This window comes from Pezoporus wallicus, unplaced genomic scaffold (assembly GCF_028554395.1).
Source record: "Pezoporus wallicus isolate ANWC-B61680 ecotype Strahan unplaced genomic scaffold, APGP_CSIRO_Pwel_v1 contig_10514, whole genome shotgun sequence".
NCBI classification, from domain to species: domain Eukaryota; kingdom Metazoa; phylum Chordata; class Aves; order Psittaciformes; family Psittacidae; genus Pezoporus; species Pezoporus wallicus.
In genome coordinates this window covers 935335-951350 of record NW_026637640.1, presented here as the reverse complement: position 1 = coordinate 951350, position 16016 = coordinate 935335, and the positions used below count along the sequence as shown (strand labels likewise).

At 52.9% G+C, this 16016-nt stretch overlaps 1 protein-coding gene across 1 annotated transcript in view; it reads right to left on the bottom strand.

Annotated features, from left to right (window-relative positions):
- PTPRS (protein tyrosine phosphatase receptor type S) overlaps window positions 1–16016 on the bottom strand; it is a 138498-nt gene that overhangs the window by 27491 nt on the left and 94991 nt on the right. The window contains exons 9-15 of the mRNA XM_057406807.1: window positions 14163–14744; window positions 13163–13296; window positions 12865–13009; window positions 6770–7075; window positions 5243–5436; window positions 4782–4808; window positions 2894–3011 (exon numbers count right to left, since the gene is read on the bottom strand). Coding sequence (XP_057262790.1) covers window positions 2894–3011; window positions 4782–4808; window positions 5243–5436; window positions 6770–7075; window positions 12865–13009; window positions 13163–13296; window positions 14163–14744 — 1506 coding nt within the window. The remainder of the gene's footprint in view (window positions 1–2893; window positions 3012–4781; window positions 4809–5242; window positions 5437–6769; window positions 7076–12864; window positions 13010–13162; window positions 13297–14162; window positions 14745–16016) is intronic.

Below are 16016 nucleotides of genomic sequence, written 5' to 3'. Positions count from 1 at the left end.
GCAACTGAGGGTGAAGTAATGAAGGATGGGAAAGGAAGGCTGGGCAGCCCCAGGTCCTGAGCAGCAGGCACGAGTCCAGCTAAGTGGTACAGAAAGAAGGAAGCACACAAGAGAGTGCAAACAGAGCCCCAGATCTGTGCGAGGCAGAGGGTAGGGAGAGCTGCTGTGTTTTCAGCCAGCTCCCTCTGTAACGTGTCAGTCAGCTCCTCCACACGTGGGGGATACTGCAGCTCAGCAGTACTGTGCCTCTGCCTAATGAGCCCTGGCACTGCCCAACTGCTAAGCGAGCCCACAGCCACAGCTAAATGACATGTGCAGGCCCAGAGGCTCCTGAAGCTGGAGAAACCAGAGCATTAATTCCAGCAGCTCACGCGTCATTTACACTCAACTCCACTATTAGAGAACTGATTTCCTTCTCTCCGCCTTGGCATTTCTTCTGGTTGAACAGGAGGAGGAGAGAGAAGGGAGTTAGGAGAGATCCTGGCCCGCTCTGGCAGCACAAGTCCAGGCTGGGAAGCTGCAGCGTGGTTAAGGGAGAGGGCAGGAGGGAGCTGGCAGGGAAGGATGGGGATCCCGACAAAGTGGGGAAACCACTCTGCCTGCTGCACCGACTGCCATCTGACCATGCGCGTGAAGGGCTGCCCCTGAAACAAACCACAGCATCACAGAACGGTTTGGGTTGGAAAGGATCTTAAGATCACCCAGTTCCAACCCCCTGCCATGGGCAAGGGTGCCAAAGGATGGCTAAGGAGCAGTGCTGGGAGAGCCTCCCCTGGAAATGCTCAGAAAGACATTAAAGAAAAGGGCAATGCCATTACCTTGATGTCTCAGTTTTATCACAAATGTTACTTTTATCAGCTGAGCTCAAAAATACTACATTTGCACAACAAATATCATTTGCAAGAAAGGAGAGAAGAAAGTGAAAGGGGGGGCTGAAGTGTTTTATTTTGCAATTGGTTTGGACAGTAAAGGAGAAAACTGGATGTATTATGGTATTTAAATTCATTCCCGAGCCCTGAATGATAAAGAAAGAAATCTTTCCTCACAGAAGCTCTATTGACTGAACACTGCAAAGGAGGTAAGACTGTTACAGAGCCATTTGAAAGATTTCTTTTAAAATGGCTATTTCAAGTTGGGGGGAAATTGAGTTTTGGGTAATAGCTGCTGTGCTGGAGAAAACATCCCTCTGTGACTGATCACCTGCACTGCAAATCCTAATGGGGAGAGATGAGGGAGGGTGACAAGAGAGAGTGATGAGGGAGGGAGGCAGAGAGAAAGGCTCTGGGAGAGAAGAGTGGAAGGGGGAGAGAGCCTTGGGAAGAAGGAGATGAGAGGAGAGAACCAGGGAGCTTGTGAGAAGAAACATGGACAAAGCCAGAGGGGGAAGAAGAAGGGGAGTGAAGGAAAGCACATTGACACTACAAGGCTGGGGACAGGAGCCTGGATGCTGACATCCAAACATACCCTGCTGTAACATCTGCAAGAGCTGGTGTCCTGGAAAGCAACCTTGCCCTCTTGTGTACTGTTCTCCAGGCAGGAGAGGAAAGAGGGCAGAGGAAGGCTGACATCCCACTCCCTTGTCTGAACACAAGAACGTAAAATGAGATGAAGATGTGAGTTAGGGCAGGGAAAAGGCAAGGGCAGGGAGGGCAGCCGCGGCTCCAGCCCTGGGTGCTTCAGGCCAGGGCTCCTGAGCCCGCTCTGTCCTGTACCCTCAGCTGAGTGTCTGTGCTGCCTCCAGGGCCTGAGCAGAGGTTTCAGGTTAATTATGCAGTGTGTCCAAAGGCCTTTGATCCCTGCAGAGGCACAGAGCAGTGTTCTTCCTGAAACAAGGGGTGATGTCAGCTTGTGCAGCTGCTGCAGGCAGGCTGAAGATGACTGCCCCCAAACTAAGAAAGAAACAGCCAGGGATGGGAAGTGAGCAGACAAAGGAAAGAAATGAAAAGAGGAAAAGCAATTCTGACAGCAGGAACAAAAGAAAAGAGATGGGCAAAACAGGCAACCAGAGTCCAACAAAAGATGGGCTGGACGAGGGACAACTCCAGATCTAAGCACCGTAGTCTTCCTCCATTACACGAGGCCATTCCCATACTGCGCAAGTGGGAATCCGGATGCTGAGAGGGCAGATGGAGTGTGCACCTCTCCTTTCTGCCTGCAGCACAACTGTCTGGAGGAGCTGGGATACCCTGCTGCCCTTTGTCATTCCTCTGGTTCAGCCCTGCCATCCTGGCGTGGCACTACATCCTCTGTACTCAGGCTGGCAGATACTTTGCCACAAAGAATAGGTCAAAGGGAGGAATGAATCCGGGTGGTATGTGGAGGCAGAGCCCAGGTCCCAGGAATGCTAGTGATGAAAGGGCAATACTGTCAGTCCTTTTCCCTCCACTGGTCCTGAACAAAGAGGGGATATATATTCAGACAGGATACGAGAAGAAGAGTGGGCAGTGTAAGGCACCACTGCCTGCCTGCTGCTTTCAGATCCTTGCAAGTCAGCACCATGACAGCAGACCTCTGGCTCTCCTGCTCCCCAGGGTACCTGTGTGTGCCAACCATCAAAGCCTCAGAGTCTCTCCAGCGCCAGACCAGGCAGAGTCTCCTTACTTCTGCTGCACTGGAATTTATTGCACAAGAGATTACAAGCAATGAATTCATCCTCTGTTGCATTTCTGGGTGTGTCTGGGCTTTCTGCAGCACTGCACAGAACACTGTCACTTAGTGAGGGCTACATGTGAGCAGCGACTTTACTACAAACACTTCTGGCTTCGGGGCAGCATGGCGGCTGTTGCAAGTCTGCCCCTCCTGAAGGGAGTGGGATGAAAGAAGCTGGGTCTGGAGAAAGAGCCTCTTGGCTTTAGTAAGCTGCTGAACCCCAATGGCTCAGGAAGACTCTTACCTGCACCCTTCGTGGTGACCACTTTTGGTTTGCTGCGAGCACCATCTCCCTTCATGGTGTAGGCGGCTACAGTGATGGAATAGGAAGTTTCAGGCTGGAGCCCAGCAATGATCATTTCCTGTTTGTGAGATTCCAAAGGGAAATCGTGTCAATATTCAGGTACAGACACACGAGTAGAGCTCTCCCCCCCGCAGGAGTCTCAGCCCTTTTCTAGCATGCAGGAACATTCACTGAATCTGAAACACAAGACACTGGGGTAGATGTGGCACTTGGCAGGAGGATGAGAGCCACGTTCCCTTAGCAAGAGGCACGCACACCCTGGCTGCAAACAGTCCCTCTGTCAACAGAGCATGTCTGCAGGGCCCTGCTTCGATGTGTTCTCTTCCAGATCTACCTCTCAGACATTCCCTATTCCAACACAAACTGCTTCAGCCATCAAAACGCTCTTCAAAGCCTTCGTTCCTCTGCAGCAGGCAGTCTCAGAGGAGGTCTCAGTGGTTGCAGGGAGATTCCATTTCTTTGCCACTTCCCCCCTTCCCTTCTCTCCTCAGAGATATTTTTTAATGCCTTCATAATAGTAAAGGGATTGCTCGAACACCAAGTGCAAGGGGACGTTTTCTGCTCTTGGCTAAATCCCCAGCACCCTCCTTCCTCCACCCTGCATCACCCTCACCACCCCTCCCTCCCAAGAGCTTTTGTAAGAGTGGCCTCAAGAGGAGCCCTTCCCCATCACATATTCAGCCCTTCCAAGGGCTGTGTTGTGAAAGGAATACCCGTGCTAAATCAAACAGGATGAGAGCCTATGCAGCAGGGTTTTCTCCAAGGCCCTGGAAAGGAGGGAGATGGGAATGTTGTGCACGTTTTATGGCCTTCCTTTCTCCTTACCCTCCCCACTGCCCCTTTGTGCTTCCAATATTAAATCTCAAGGCAGCACTTGGGAAGAATCTGCTGGTCCTGTATTGGCCCCAAAGCTGAGGAGGGAGTGGAACAGCAGAACTCCAGAGCAGGGGGCTTTTGATCAACAAGCCTGGAAGCCATTAGCTGCAGACAGGTCTGTGTTCCACAAGTCAAGAAACCTGTTCTGCTTTCACACTTGCACCAAGTTTCATTATGGTTTCAGGCACGAGGCTTTGCCTTTCACAGGACTCAGTTTCTCCATCTGCAGAAGAGAGGCCCCTCACTTTTTGTCACTAAAGAGACACGAAAGCAATCAATCCAGTAGTGCATTATCTTGGGAACCTGCCATTCCAGGAGGGAAATGCCTTCTCCTCCTGCTTTGTAGCTGTAAGATCAGGGAACACATTTAGCATTTTAGCAGCAGTAATGCCAAATGCCAAAGAGCCAAGCTGATTTTGAGGGCTACTTAAAAGGTTAAAGTGTCAATCGTGATTTACTGCTTTGTATCAACAAGTGTCTAAGCATCTTGTCCCTTGAAGGGCACAAAGCGCTTGTTCCTGCCCTCATAGCTCAGGACTTGTGAGGCTTTGAATTCCCAGTGCTTTTCAGCCTATGTTTTTCAGACACAACACAGAAGTGCTTGCAGACCTGCTCATCTCTAAGCATACGTTTGGGTAGTCCCAAATCCCATGTCCCATCTGCTTGCCCATGAATCACGGAGGAGAAGCAGCACACTCATCTCTCCTTCAGAGCTGAGAGGAAAACCCTGCAGCATTGCTGCATGCTGACAAAGTACACCATCACATGGGGCTGCAGAGCAAAGTGAGCAGGGTGGGGACAAGGCATGGGAACACCAATAACAGGCTTTAAAACAGGCACATTGGCACTGCAAACTAAAAATAAAGGAAAAAGGAAAATATCACATCACACCAGGAAATGGGAGAGGGAAGGGACAGAACCAGGATGGGAGGATTTGTACTTTTTTACTTACGTATTCTGCAGTGTCATCTGTTTCCCACTGGGCAGAGAACAAGAGAGGTTTTGCACATGAGAATACAAGAGGGGAAAGAAGGGAAAGACAGAGACACAGCATGAGGAAGGAGTCCCTGAGCAAGCAGTCACACAAGGTCAGATGTTACCAGGCCAGCATGAAGGAAGAAGTAGAGTGGGAGAAATTAGTAGATTCCACTGTGGCCTTTGCCTGTCCTAAAAGACTTCCTAGACACAGGGAGGATGCTTGTATTTAGTTCAGTGCTGGGACAGCAGTTCAGACTCTTCCACAATAGCTATTGTCTGAGTCTGCAGAACTGCAGAACGACAACATTCACCTTGTCATAGATACACTCATCTGCTCTGTCCAGCATCACTGTCGCTTGGGATGAGACAAGGCGGTGGGAGCACCCCCCCCGCCCCAACCCTTCCGCAGGAGGAGAGCAGGAGGTGAGCCCTTACCTGGGCATCAGCCAGCATGATGTCCTTGATGTGGGGCAGCCCCCGGGCCTCTCCGTTCTCCATGCGCACGTAGTGGACCTGGTAGCCGCGGATCTGGCCGTGCTGGCGGCTCTGCACTGGGGAGCGCCAGAACACCTGGATCGCGGTGGAGTTCAGCACCTCCACCTCCACCTTGCGAGGCGGCGCGCTGGGCACTGCGAGCGAGGCAACAGAGGGAAGAGTCACCTGGGGCCTGCAATGTGGAGCTTGCAGCTTCACCCCTGGGGCAGCCGGGGCCGAGCGGGAGGCTTAAAGGGGACAGCCCTCATCCGTCACCGGCCTTTATTCAGTGCGACAGGGAAGCAGTGTGAGGGATCCGATCTACGTGCATGGGAACAGATCCATCTCACAGCCCGCTCTCCTACAGGCTCCTCTGTCCTCAGAGGGAAAACCCACCTAGGTCCAGATCACAGCCGGAGGGCAAAGGCCATTTCTAATGAGCCAGAAAAGTTCTGGTCCTGCCTGTGGGGTATGAGGGTGGAGAGGGTGGGGAGAGGGGCTTGCCCTTGGCTTCCAGGCAAGGCAGGTGGGTTGGTGTAGACTCAGAACAGGAAACAAGAGCTGTCTTGGATGGAATCTGGGCTGGTTTTTACAAATGTTACTATTAATAATAATTAATTATTATTATTAATAATAATAATACAGGGCGGGACAGCTTCATGTGCAAGAAAGCCACACTTTCTCTGAGCAAGGTGTCCTACCCATTGGATGTGGGCACATGCTCAAGGAAACAGGACCCACACCGGGGCAAACTTCCTGCCTTTTTTTACACTTCTTCTATGGGATGGTGGAAATTGGGAATTTCCTTCTGTAACTTGACAAATACTCCTTGAAGGCCCTGTGTCCCCCTCACAGTGAGGGTGTTTCATGAACACATTCCCATTTCCTCCTGGTTTTATTTTACTGGAGAAATACCAGGACAATTCAAGTCTCGATGTTCCTGTTTGTGCTAAAGTCCCTGAGCTGAGCCACTTAACTGGATTCTCAACTGCTTGTCACTGGAGTGCTTTGGAAACTTGAACAGAGATTCTTCCTTTTCATCACGAACCAGAACTCGGACTTAAGGAGGAGCTGGGAACAAGGAGTGTGGGGGAAGAACTCTTAATACGTTAAAACGCTTTCTGGCAGCGACCATCTCCTCTGATTTAATTTCCTTGCTGCCTCCTTGCTCACTAAGAGCATCTTTCCAGGACAAGTGGTGCATTAACGGGTCAGAAGCTTGAGACTAAAGAACCCCCATGAAGCCAAAACCCCAAAGCAGGGAAGGACAACTCTAGGGACCCCAGTTCTCAGGGGGGGAGTCGGCAGCAAAGGATGCTGCGCGTCTCGGATCGGAGTCTCTCTGAAACCCCGTTCAGGCTTTGCTCTTGCACCACACAAGCCACGAGCAGGGCCTCGACGTGTCCTCCCTGGCGGGGGAAAAGCCCATTCCAAGGACACGTTATTCCCCAAGGGAACTCAGGAGAAAACCAGAAGAAGTGCAATTACCATCTTCATCTGTCCGGACGATAACCGGCGAGCTCTCCGGGCCCGGCCCCACCTCCGTATGAGCCACGACAGTGATGCGATACTCTGTCCACTTCTCCAGGGATTCCAGTAGGATCTGACTGGTGGTTGGGGGGATATCATTCACCTCCTTAAGCTCCGTGTCCTCCGAGTCCAGCGCTCGATAGTAGACGCTGTATCCAGCCAGGACTCCGTTTTGGCTTTCGGCCGGAGGCGGCCGCCAACTTACCAGAATGGCGGTGGATCTGGTGCTGACACATTTTACATCTTGAGGGGGGGCAGACGGTTCTACGAGGGGGGAAAATTCAGGAAGGGGAAAGGGAAGAAGGAAAAGGGGGGAGGGGGGAGGGGAAAAAAAACAACAAACAAAAGATGGGAAAGATAAAAGAAAAAAAAAAAAGGAAAATGGTAACAAAAAATCTAAAATAAAACGTACAAAAATTTGGTTTAGGAAGATAAAATTAAAAGAGAAGAGCTTTTTGTTGTTGTCTTTTGTTTTGGGGTTGTTGTTGAAACGAAAAGGTAAAACCAAAAAGCCAACGGAAATCAAATGGGGCATCGAAACGGAAATGACACAAAGCAAAGGACTAAAGCAGCGCGTGGGCTAGCCAAGAGGGGTCCTGCTGCGCCTGCCAGGGTGGCTGCTGCGAAACCACGCACCCAGCTTCACCCCAGAGAGGCCTTTTCCTTTAGCTCCCTGCTCTACCGCAGTCTGGCACTGCCCTGCCTGGGAAAGCGCTTCCTCCCCAGCTGCAGTCTCTAGGATCCTGGATTTCTTTGAAGGGATCTGTGGAAAGGAAGCAAGAAAAGGAAATCTTTTGCCAGGAGGCGTAAAATGAAGAGGCTGAACCTCCAGACAGGAGTTATTCGCTGTCCGTAGACTGAAGGAGGGGAAAAACCATGGTGGCAATGGCCAGGATACCGCCAAGCAGTGAGCCCACAGTGTGCTTCGATAGGAGGGTTTTAGAGAAGAGACTTGCAAAGGAGCAAGGCAGGGGGTTGTGGGGGTGTTCGGGTGCCCAGTGGGGTTTCCACAAGCAGCAGCAGGTCCAGCCCCCTCTGCGCTCGCTGCCTGAACCCCATCAGGGTGTTTCTGAGCATCCCAGGAGGACACCTTTGGGAGCGGGACCCTACACGCTCCATTTCTGCGGGTGGCAGCAGACAACTGTCTAAGGGCTGGGTTTCAGGCGATGGGGAAGGTGCAAAGCACAGCTTTCGAGCGCAGGGCTGCTCACTTTGGTGTTCCTGAGCTGCAGAAGGTAATTTTAGCACGCTCAGCTCAGTAGGAAGCAGGACGCCGACACCGGCTCCGTCAGACACTACGTGCTGGGGCACACACTGCCATGGCACGGCCCTGCCTTCAGGTGCTGCTAGGGAGAGCTGCAGGAGCACGGCTTTGCTGGTAGAGACACCACAGGTCTGAGACCCTGGCAAAGCCTGGGCTGAGTCACTTCTGTACCCCAACCGGGGCACTTGAGGAGAGCCTGGACCAGGCTCTTTCAGTAATCACTAATTGCAATCCATCAGGTAAGCAGAGAGAGCGATGTATTGTTCAAGGCAAATCTGCAAATCCAATCTCACCCAATGCAGTCAAACTGCAATAAATCACTTTTAACTCTCTGCAGACACTGCCAGAAACTGGGGCGTCCTTGTAAGCCCCTAAAGCATCACCTGCAAGCAGCACGGCAGCAGATAAATGCTGGTCACCATTTCTCACTTCTCTGCTGCTTGCTCATCAACAAAAAGCTCTTTTACTGAGGACTGATTTTCCCAAGTCTCTCAGTCCCATCCCTGAGTCACAAACAGATGTTTGGGCCCAGCCTGCTTTGAGGACTCAGCTAAATCAAGTCCCACGTCGCCCAGTTTGCACTGGAGTGACAGCCATGCGCTGTGCACTCCTTCACTGTGGTGCTGAGCACTCCGTCCAGTAGGACATTTTGGGTGTTACCCTCCTAATTTCAGGTTTTATCACTGGACTGAAGGGCAGAATGGATCCCCTGTCCTCAGAAATGCCCCTGCAGAGGGTGCTGACCCCCAGCCCTGGCTAGCCACGCAAAGTAATACAGAATGTGTCAAACAAACAAAACCAAAAGGAACAAACTGGAAAACAAAACAAAATCCAGCAATTTGAAACAAACAAAAGAAACCAAACATCAGAAAGGAAATCATAACAACAAAATAATGCTGGTACAAAAAGTGACTCCTTCCAGAACATTCCCAGTCTTTACCTACCTTCCACGCTTCAACTGCTAACTTATAAGACTTTCTTACGAGAGAATAAGAGCAACTGAGCTACGAGGCCAGACCAAGCTCCTGGTGGGTTTCTGCATGTGACTGGCTTTGCAAACGCCATCCTGCCCCACTGCTGGCTCCCTGGGGTGAGCAGAGCCTGAGCTACTGCAGCAAGGGCAATTCTGGACCCCAATCTACTTTCCTTTGCTAAGGAGACCAGAGAGCAGGGTGGCAGAGTCCCAAGGATGGATTTTCTCCCCCCTCTCTCCATCTGCTGTGATTGCACCTCCAGACTGCTCCTTCCCACACCCCTGCAGCAACTTAAATCTCTTTCAGGGTATGGAGGAAAAGACTCAACCCTCTTCCAGCACCCACCAGGATGCTGTTTGCTTCTTGTTTAACCCCCTCGGTGGCTGGTAGCATTAAAAGCCACCTTTCCTGCTTAGCCAAAGCCTCCATGGCTGAGAAACCCACTGCAGAGAGGGTCTGACCTGACCTACCCTTTCCATCCTGATACTCATTATGAAAGCCCCAGTGAGCAGAGCCGGAGCTCCCGCGGGCACCTGGGTTCTGGGTTTGCACTGGCGTGGTCACGCTCTCGCTTGCTCACTCACCCTCTACGCTCCAGCACAGGGACCTACCGAGAGGCCCTGGAGCGAGGCCTCCTTTGGGGATGCTCTGCACCTTCTCTGGTCAAAAAGGCAGGGTGGGTGGGTGGGTGACGGGGGAGAAGGCCCAGATCCCCCGCGGACCCTCTCCCCATCGCTCTCATCAACTACAGCACCTGGATGAGAACAGCCACCAAGTGCTGGCCGGCCATCCTGGAGACCCAGCTGGGGAAGTTCATGGCACTGTGAGTTTCCTTCACAATCCAGCCCAACCTGCGTGACCCTGGAGACGTGCATGTGCGTGGGGACAGCACGGAGATGGTGGGAGCTGTGTGCAGGACCGAAGCATCGCAGCCCAAACCAGAGGCTGCGAGCCCACCTCTGCAACAAGCCCCTTGGCTGGCGAGGGAGCCACAGCATAGGTGGGAGCCCCCCGGCCGGGAGAGGAGCATCTTTGTCTGCTGGCCTCTGTTTTCAGCAGGCAGACAGCTCTTTGGGAACCCCTTCCCACCCTCCCAGGGGCTCCAGGACACAGGAGTGTGTGCAGATCCACGCACGTGGGGGTGAGCCTGCAGCGACAGGGTGGACTGTATTTGTGAATCCGCTTGAGACCAGCCAGTACTCACCTGAGCTGCATCTTTTACATGCTTTAAAGTTGACTGTCCAAGCCACAAGAATGACCCTTACTGACCTTGTACAATACAATGTTTTTTAACCCTTTAGGTACCATAGACTTCGTATAAGTTTCATTCACTTCATCTACTGTGAGGAAGGGGGAAGGGAAGGAGAGCACAGCTAATGGGTGGGGGGAACATCCTTTCTTAGGAAGGAGCAGAGGGTAAGAAAGCCCCCGTTGCTCCTCTACGCCTGCACATGCAGCCTCACAGCACCCACCCTGCCACCCCTGTCTGGTGATGCATGCTTTGCACTCTGACATTTCCCAGTAGGAGAGTTGCCAAGGAGCCCTGGGAAGGTCATGGCTGCTCAGAGAGGGCAAACCTGCTCCTTCCAGCCATGAGATTCTGTTCAGTTTTACAAGCTACGTCTCTGGTACTTGAAGAGTTAAAACCCAGCTACTTCAAGAAGAAAAAGATACTTTACCTTTAGTTTAATGGATTTTACTTGGGTTATGATGCTCAGGAGGAGCCACCCTGACAGAGGGAGGTGGAAGGGGGTGTGCAGAAAGGTGTGCGATGCAGGGAGGGCTGCGGCATGCAGGCACATGCAGCTCAGCTCGGAGGGGCAGAGCACGGAGAGCCTGGGCAGGCTGCAGGAGGACAGAGGAGGCTTTGCTGCTGCAGACAAGATGCCATCGTGGTGTGAAACCGCCCAGCAAGAGACAGACAGAGCAGGGAGCCGGTGTCATCGGGCTGCGAGAGCATGCAGGCAGGCAAGCAGACAGCAGAAGAGAAGAGAAAGGAGAGCCAAGGAGCAGGCCAAGGAGGAGCTGAACAGAAAACGAGCTGCAGAGGAAGACACAAAAGCCTGTCCCGAGCCCGAAGGTCTGTGAGCCGAAGGATGCCGCCCGGACCAGGGAGAATTGACTCGTTCCTCCAACAGCCAGCCAGGAAAAAGTGTTTCACTGTGTTCCAGGACACTGCCAGCTCCCAGCTCATGTTCCTGAGAGCCTTCAGGCACTGAAACTATCCCTATGAAAGCTGAGCCCAACGAAACAAACCCGGCCTCAACCTGGGCATGCGCCAAGTTAGGGAAAACCCCAAAGCCTTTTCCTTTCCCAGATCCTCTTCTCTCCACCCTTCAGGGTGCACCTGCAGGGTCACTGAGCCCCCCTTCCATCAGCTCCCACCCCCCTCTTCCAGCCTGTTTTTATCAAACCAGAAAGCACAGATCCCAAACCCTCCTCTTCCGCCCATCTCCCGTGAATCTCAAGGAGGAAAACCTCTTGGAAACCAGAAGCAGAGCGTTTGACACTTCTTTTTCAGGTCCTTTCAGTTCATTTTCCCCCACCCCACAGTGATGCTCCCTCTGAAAAGTAACACACTGGAATCAGAACCAGCAGATGTGTAGCAGAGTCAGGAAAGGATTTTCTTTCAATACAGAGTAAGGAGAAAGGAAAGGAAAGGAAAGGAAAGAAAAGGGGAGGGGGACATTTGAAGGAAAGAAGGAAATAAAATCTCTTTGAATGGAGTGGAGGCCTGAGAAAGCACCAGTAAGGAATTGTGTCTATGCAGAAGCAGGCTCCCCTTTCCTCCCACTCCTGGGGGGAGAGGAAGAGGAGAGAGACAGGGGGAGAGGAGGATGTGACAGTTAAACCAGAAAGATGCTGCTCCCCCTTGTTAAGGACTCTGAGAGATGGGGGCAGGCGCCCGCTCTCCTCACACTGGTGACCAGAGCCATTTCTGAGTTAGTTCTGCTCCCGGCTACTCCAAACTGCAGCGGAGTGATTTAGTAGAGATGAGAGGAGACAGAAAACACAAAGAACAGCTGCCACAGCCACTCATGCAGTGAAAAAAACACCTCGTTTAAAAGCAAAGATCTGTGAAAAGCCCAGGTTGAAATATTGCCATCCAGGGTTATTGTCCCCGGGGCAACAGCGAAGGGAGACAATCCATTAAACTAAAACCAGCACGTTTTGGTTGCATACACTCCATCCTGGTGTCACTAACAGCCGCTCCCTCCAAGCCTCCACATGACTCCTCTTCCCCGCTCTGCCAGAGCCCAAATGGGACCATTCCCAAGCCATTCCAGGCTTGCTGCCTTCCTCCCTGCGGCTACAAAGTCGCTCATGGAAAAGAGCACGAGGACCACTTCCCCAAAGGCTGGTAAAGACGCTGGACTTGTGATGAATCACCTTCCCTTCTCTTCCTCCCGATTCCCCCACCATCTCCCTGCTCCATTGCTTGTGCCCCGCTTCCAGCCAGCTGGCTGCTGGTGGAGGGACAGGCAAGCTGCTGCGTGATGCTGGGTGACGTCCTCCCTGAGCATGCTCAGCACCACGGGCCAGCGCAGCCCATCAAGGAGCTCCTCACTGCTCCCCACCCTTCCAAGCAGATCTGGCCTCCCATCACCCCCAAAAAGCATGCACCAGCTCCGCTCCTCCTTCACACCTCAGCTCTCTGGGTCAGCAAAGGGAGAAGGTCCCCGAGGTTCCTGGAGGTGTGAACCGCCGCCGCAGCGCGCACGTCCGCCCCACAGCTCCGTACCCCTGTGCCCACCATCAATGGCTCCCTGACTGTCTTCCCCTCAGAGAAGGGTGGGAAAAGGAGAGACACCTACTAGACTGCAAGGTGCGCTCTCTGACCTCCGGGGTGAAGGCCCCCAGGCCCAGAGCCGAGCGGGCGGCCAGGCGGAAGACATACTCAGTGTTGGGCTTCAGGCCTTCCACAGTGAAGGAGGTCGCTGGCTCGAAGTTCTTCTGCACCTGGGATGGGCGAGGGGGGAAGAGAAAAATAAACCCAAACAAAAAGGGAGCAGAGGCAAACCCTGCCCCGAGGCACCGGCCCTGCTGGGGAGCAGAGGACCAGGATGCTCCGTGGGCGCCCCAACCCTCTGCGCTGCTCCCCTCCAGACTCACCTCCCTGCCGTGCTGTCCCTCCTTATAGAGGAGCTCGTACTTCACTATGATCTCCTGGCGGGGAGCGCTCCACGACAACACGATGCTCGTTTCTGTCTTGGCTTCTGCTCGGAAGTTCATCGGCTGCCCAGGAACTGACACAGCCACGGAGACGATGGGGCAGAGGAGGCAAGACCGGGGAAACCACGTTAACTAAGGAGAAGATTCCTACCCTGTGCTCTTCAAAGCCTGTGTGTGAGGAGCATGTCAGCAGCAAAATGCCACATGGCAGGGGGGCAGGCCCTTCCTTTAAAGCAATGGAGGGTTAAGTCCCACTGCAAGACTCCAGCTTATCCAGAGCTGCTGGAGATGGAAGAGTCCTACTGGATCATATGCCTTTATCCTGGCAGTGCAGAATACTGCTTTTCCCATTAATCCCAGTATTAAAAGGTTCTGGAGGTGGGAAGCCCATTGAGGACACGGGGTTTTCTCAGCAGAACCCCCAAAAGCACACTGGGGGACAGCCTGTGACAAAACATCTTTTCTTCTCAGCTCAACACATCTGCTGTGACAATTCAGGCTCTGTTTTGCTCCCTGTTATGAGAAAGGCATAAAGGGGTTCCCAGCTCATCCCTGAGAAGGTAGTTTCTGGGCAGAAGAAACTTTAGGAAGACACAAGCTTCACCACTGCCTGGGCAGTGCTTTTAGGTCTATTAAAGCCATTTAGGAACTAGAAGCAATAAGATTCATCTCTGAAACATGGCACAGCAGAAACGGATTCTCTTGGCAGACCTGCCTTCCCCACCCATGTAACCAACCACCAGGTCAGAAACCACACACCAGGCTCTCTGGATCCAGCTACTGGACTCAGCTTCCTCCCAGGAGGTTACTGCTTTAGCAAAGCGGAGTCAATAACGAAGGAAGAGCTCTAGTGCCACAGCAGCCACAGCCAGCCAACGCTATAGACAACACCACTCCCCCCCGCAGCCCAGTGCATCCCACATAGCGACCAGGTGCTCACCTCCTTGCTGTGTCTTAACCTGGATGGGGTCGGAAAGAGGCCCATCTCCCACGGAGGTGAAGGCCAGGACCCGCACTGTGTAGGTTTCGTCCTCGAGCAGGCTGCCCACCGTGGTGAGGAGGCTGTCGTCCACGTTGTGCTTCTGCCAGTTGCTGACGGGTTGATCAGGCTCCATGGTGTAATACACACGATAGCCACGGATCTGCCCGTTGGGCTCCACCGGTTCTTCCCACTGGATGATCATGGTGGTGCTGCTCAGCATCCGGCCCTGCACGTTACGGGGGGCACTGGCAGGAGCTTGTTCCCCAGTGCGAGTGACCACGGACTCGCTGGGAGGCCCCTGCCCGATGCTGTTGACTGCAGAGACCCAGATCTCGTACTCAGAGTTGGGGCTGAGCCCCCCAATGCTGTAGCGCGTGGTGGTGATGTCTTCTTTGATCTGATACGGTCCATCCTGGCTTTTAGACTTGTACTCAATGACATAGTAGGACACGGGGTCTGGGTTTCCAGAGTCCCAGGTGATGGTGATACTTGTTGCTGTTGTCTCTGTCACCACGGGCGTCCCAGGAGCCTTGGGGAGTGCTGAGAATCGGGAAGAACAGACATTTAAATAAACCCCACAGAAGCTGAAATGGTGCCTAATTGGGCTGGTTATGGCTGTAGGAGCCAGAGGCACAGCACCAATCCCAGCGCCGCAGCTCAGTAAAGTGCTGCTGAAATATTATGAACCTAGTTATCCACTCTATTATCCTCCTTAAACTGCTCCATCAAAAGGGAAGTGTTCAGCTAAACATCTGGAATCATTAGCACAGGCTTCAGCTGCACATCCGCCAGCTCACGTGGCACTAAGGAAAAGCTCCTTCCGAGCACGTAATCGGATCTTCCGACAGGCGCCGGCTCTGCCGATGCTCCAGGTTGAGTGCGCGGGCAGCGGGAGGGTGAGGATGAGCTCTCCAGAACCAAAGTACTTGGAGTGCTTCCTCTCAAGCCACAAGCATGTGTTAATGCTCATCCTCCCTGCCCCTCACCCACAACATCACCTTTGGCTTTGTTTAAGGAAGTTAAGGCCAGGCTGAACGGGGCTTGGAGCAAGCTGCTCCAGTGGAAGAGGTCCCTGCCCGGCGCAGGGGTTGGAGCTGGAGGAGCTTTAAGGTCCCTTCCAACCCAAACCACTCCATGATTCTACGACTGAGCTCACTGGAGATCGCACGCACGATGTCAGACACTCAGCAGGAAGCTGCACGTGTTTTACTACATGTTTTAGACCCTTTCCAACCTCGTCTTCTCTAGACCTGAGCACCTCTAAAGCTCTAATTTCTCCTTTCATCCTCCGCCTGGGAAGGACTGCGGATGCTTACATGCAGGACCAGAAGGGGGAACAGAATAGGAATAAAATGACAAAAGGCAGAAGGTACCAGCAGGGCAAGATTCCTCATCTGAGGAGACAGAATAGAAGCAGAAGCAATGTATCTTACGCAGCAGCTTCCTGAACTGATACGGTAAGACAGGGAAAAAGGAGAAGGAAGAAAATACTCAGGAAAATAAAGAGCACCTCAGTCCAGCCCCAGGCATCCTCCTGCTAGCACGAGCCCACTCCCTGTGCAGAAGCTCAGGAAGCGTCACATCAAGATTCTCTTGTCCCTACTCATTTCTATTGTCAGACCTTCCTCAGTGTGATGCACTGACACAACAGGATTGGTTTTCTTCATCCCTCCCCTTCTCCAAAGTATTTCTCCTCCTCTCCCCCAACCCCCCCGCATCCTTTCCCACCCCCTTTTCTCCCCAGATCCCTCGTGGGCATTGCCATCACTCAGAGCAGACACCAGCTCAGACAAAGAGCTCTACACTCACCCA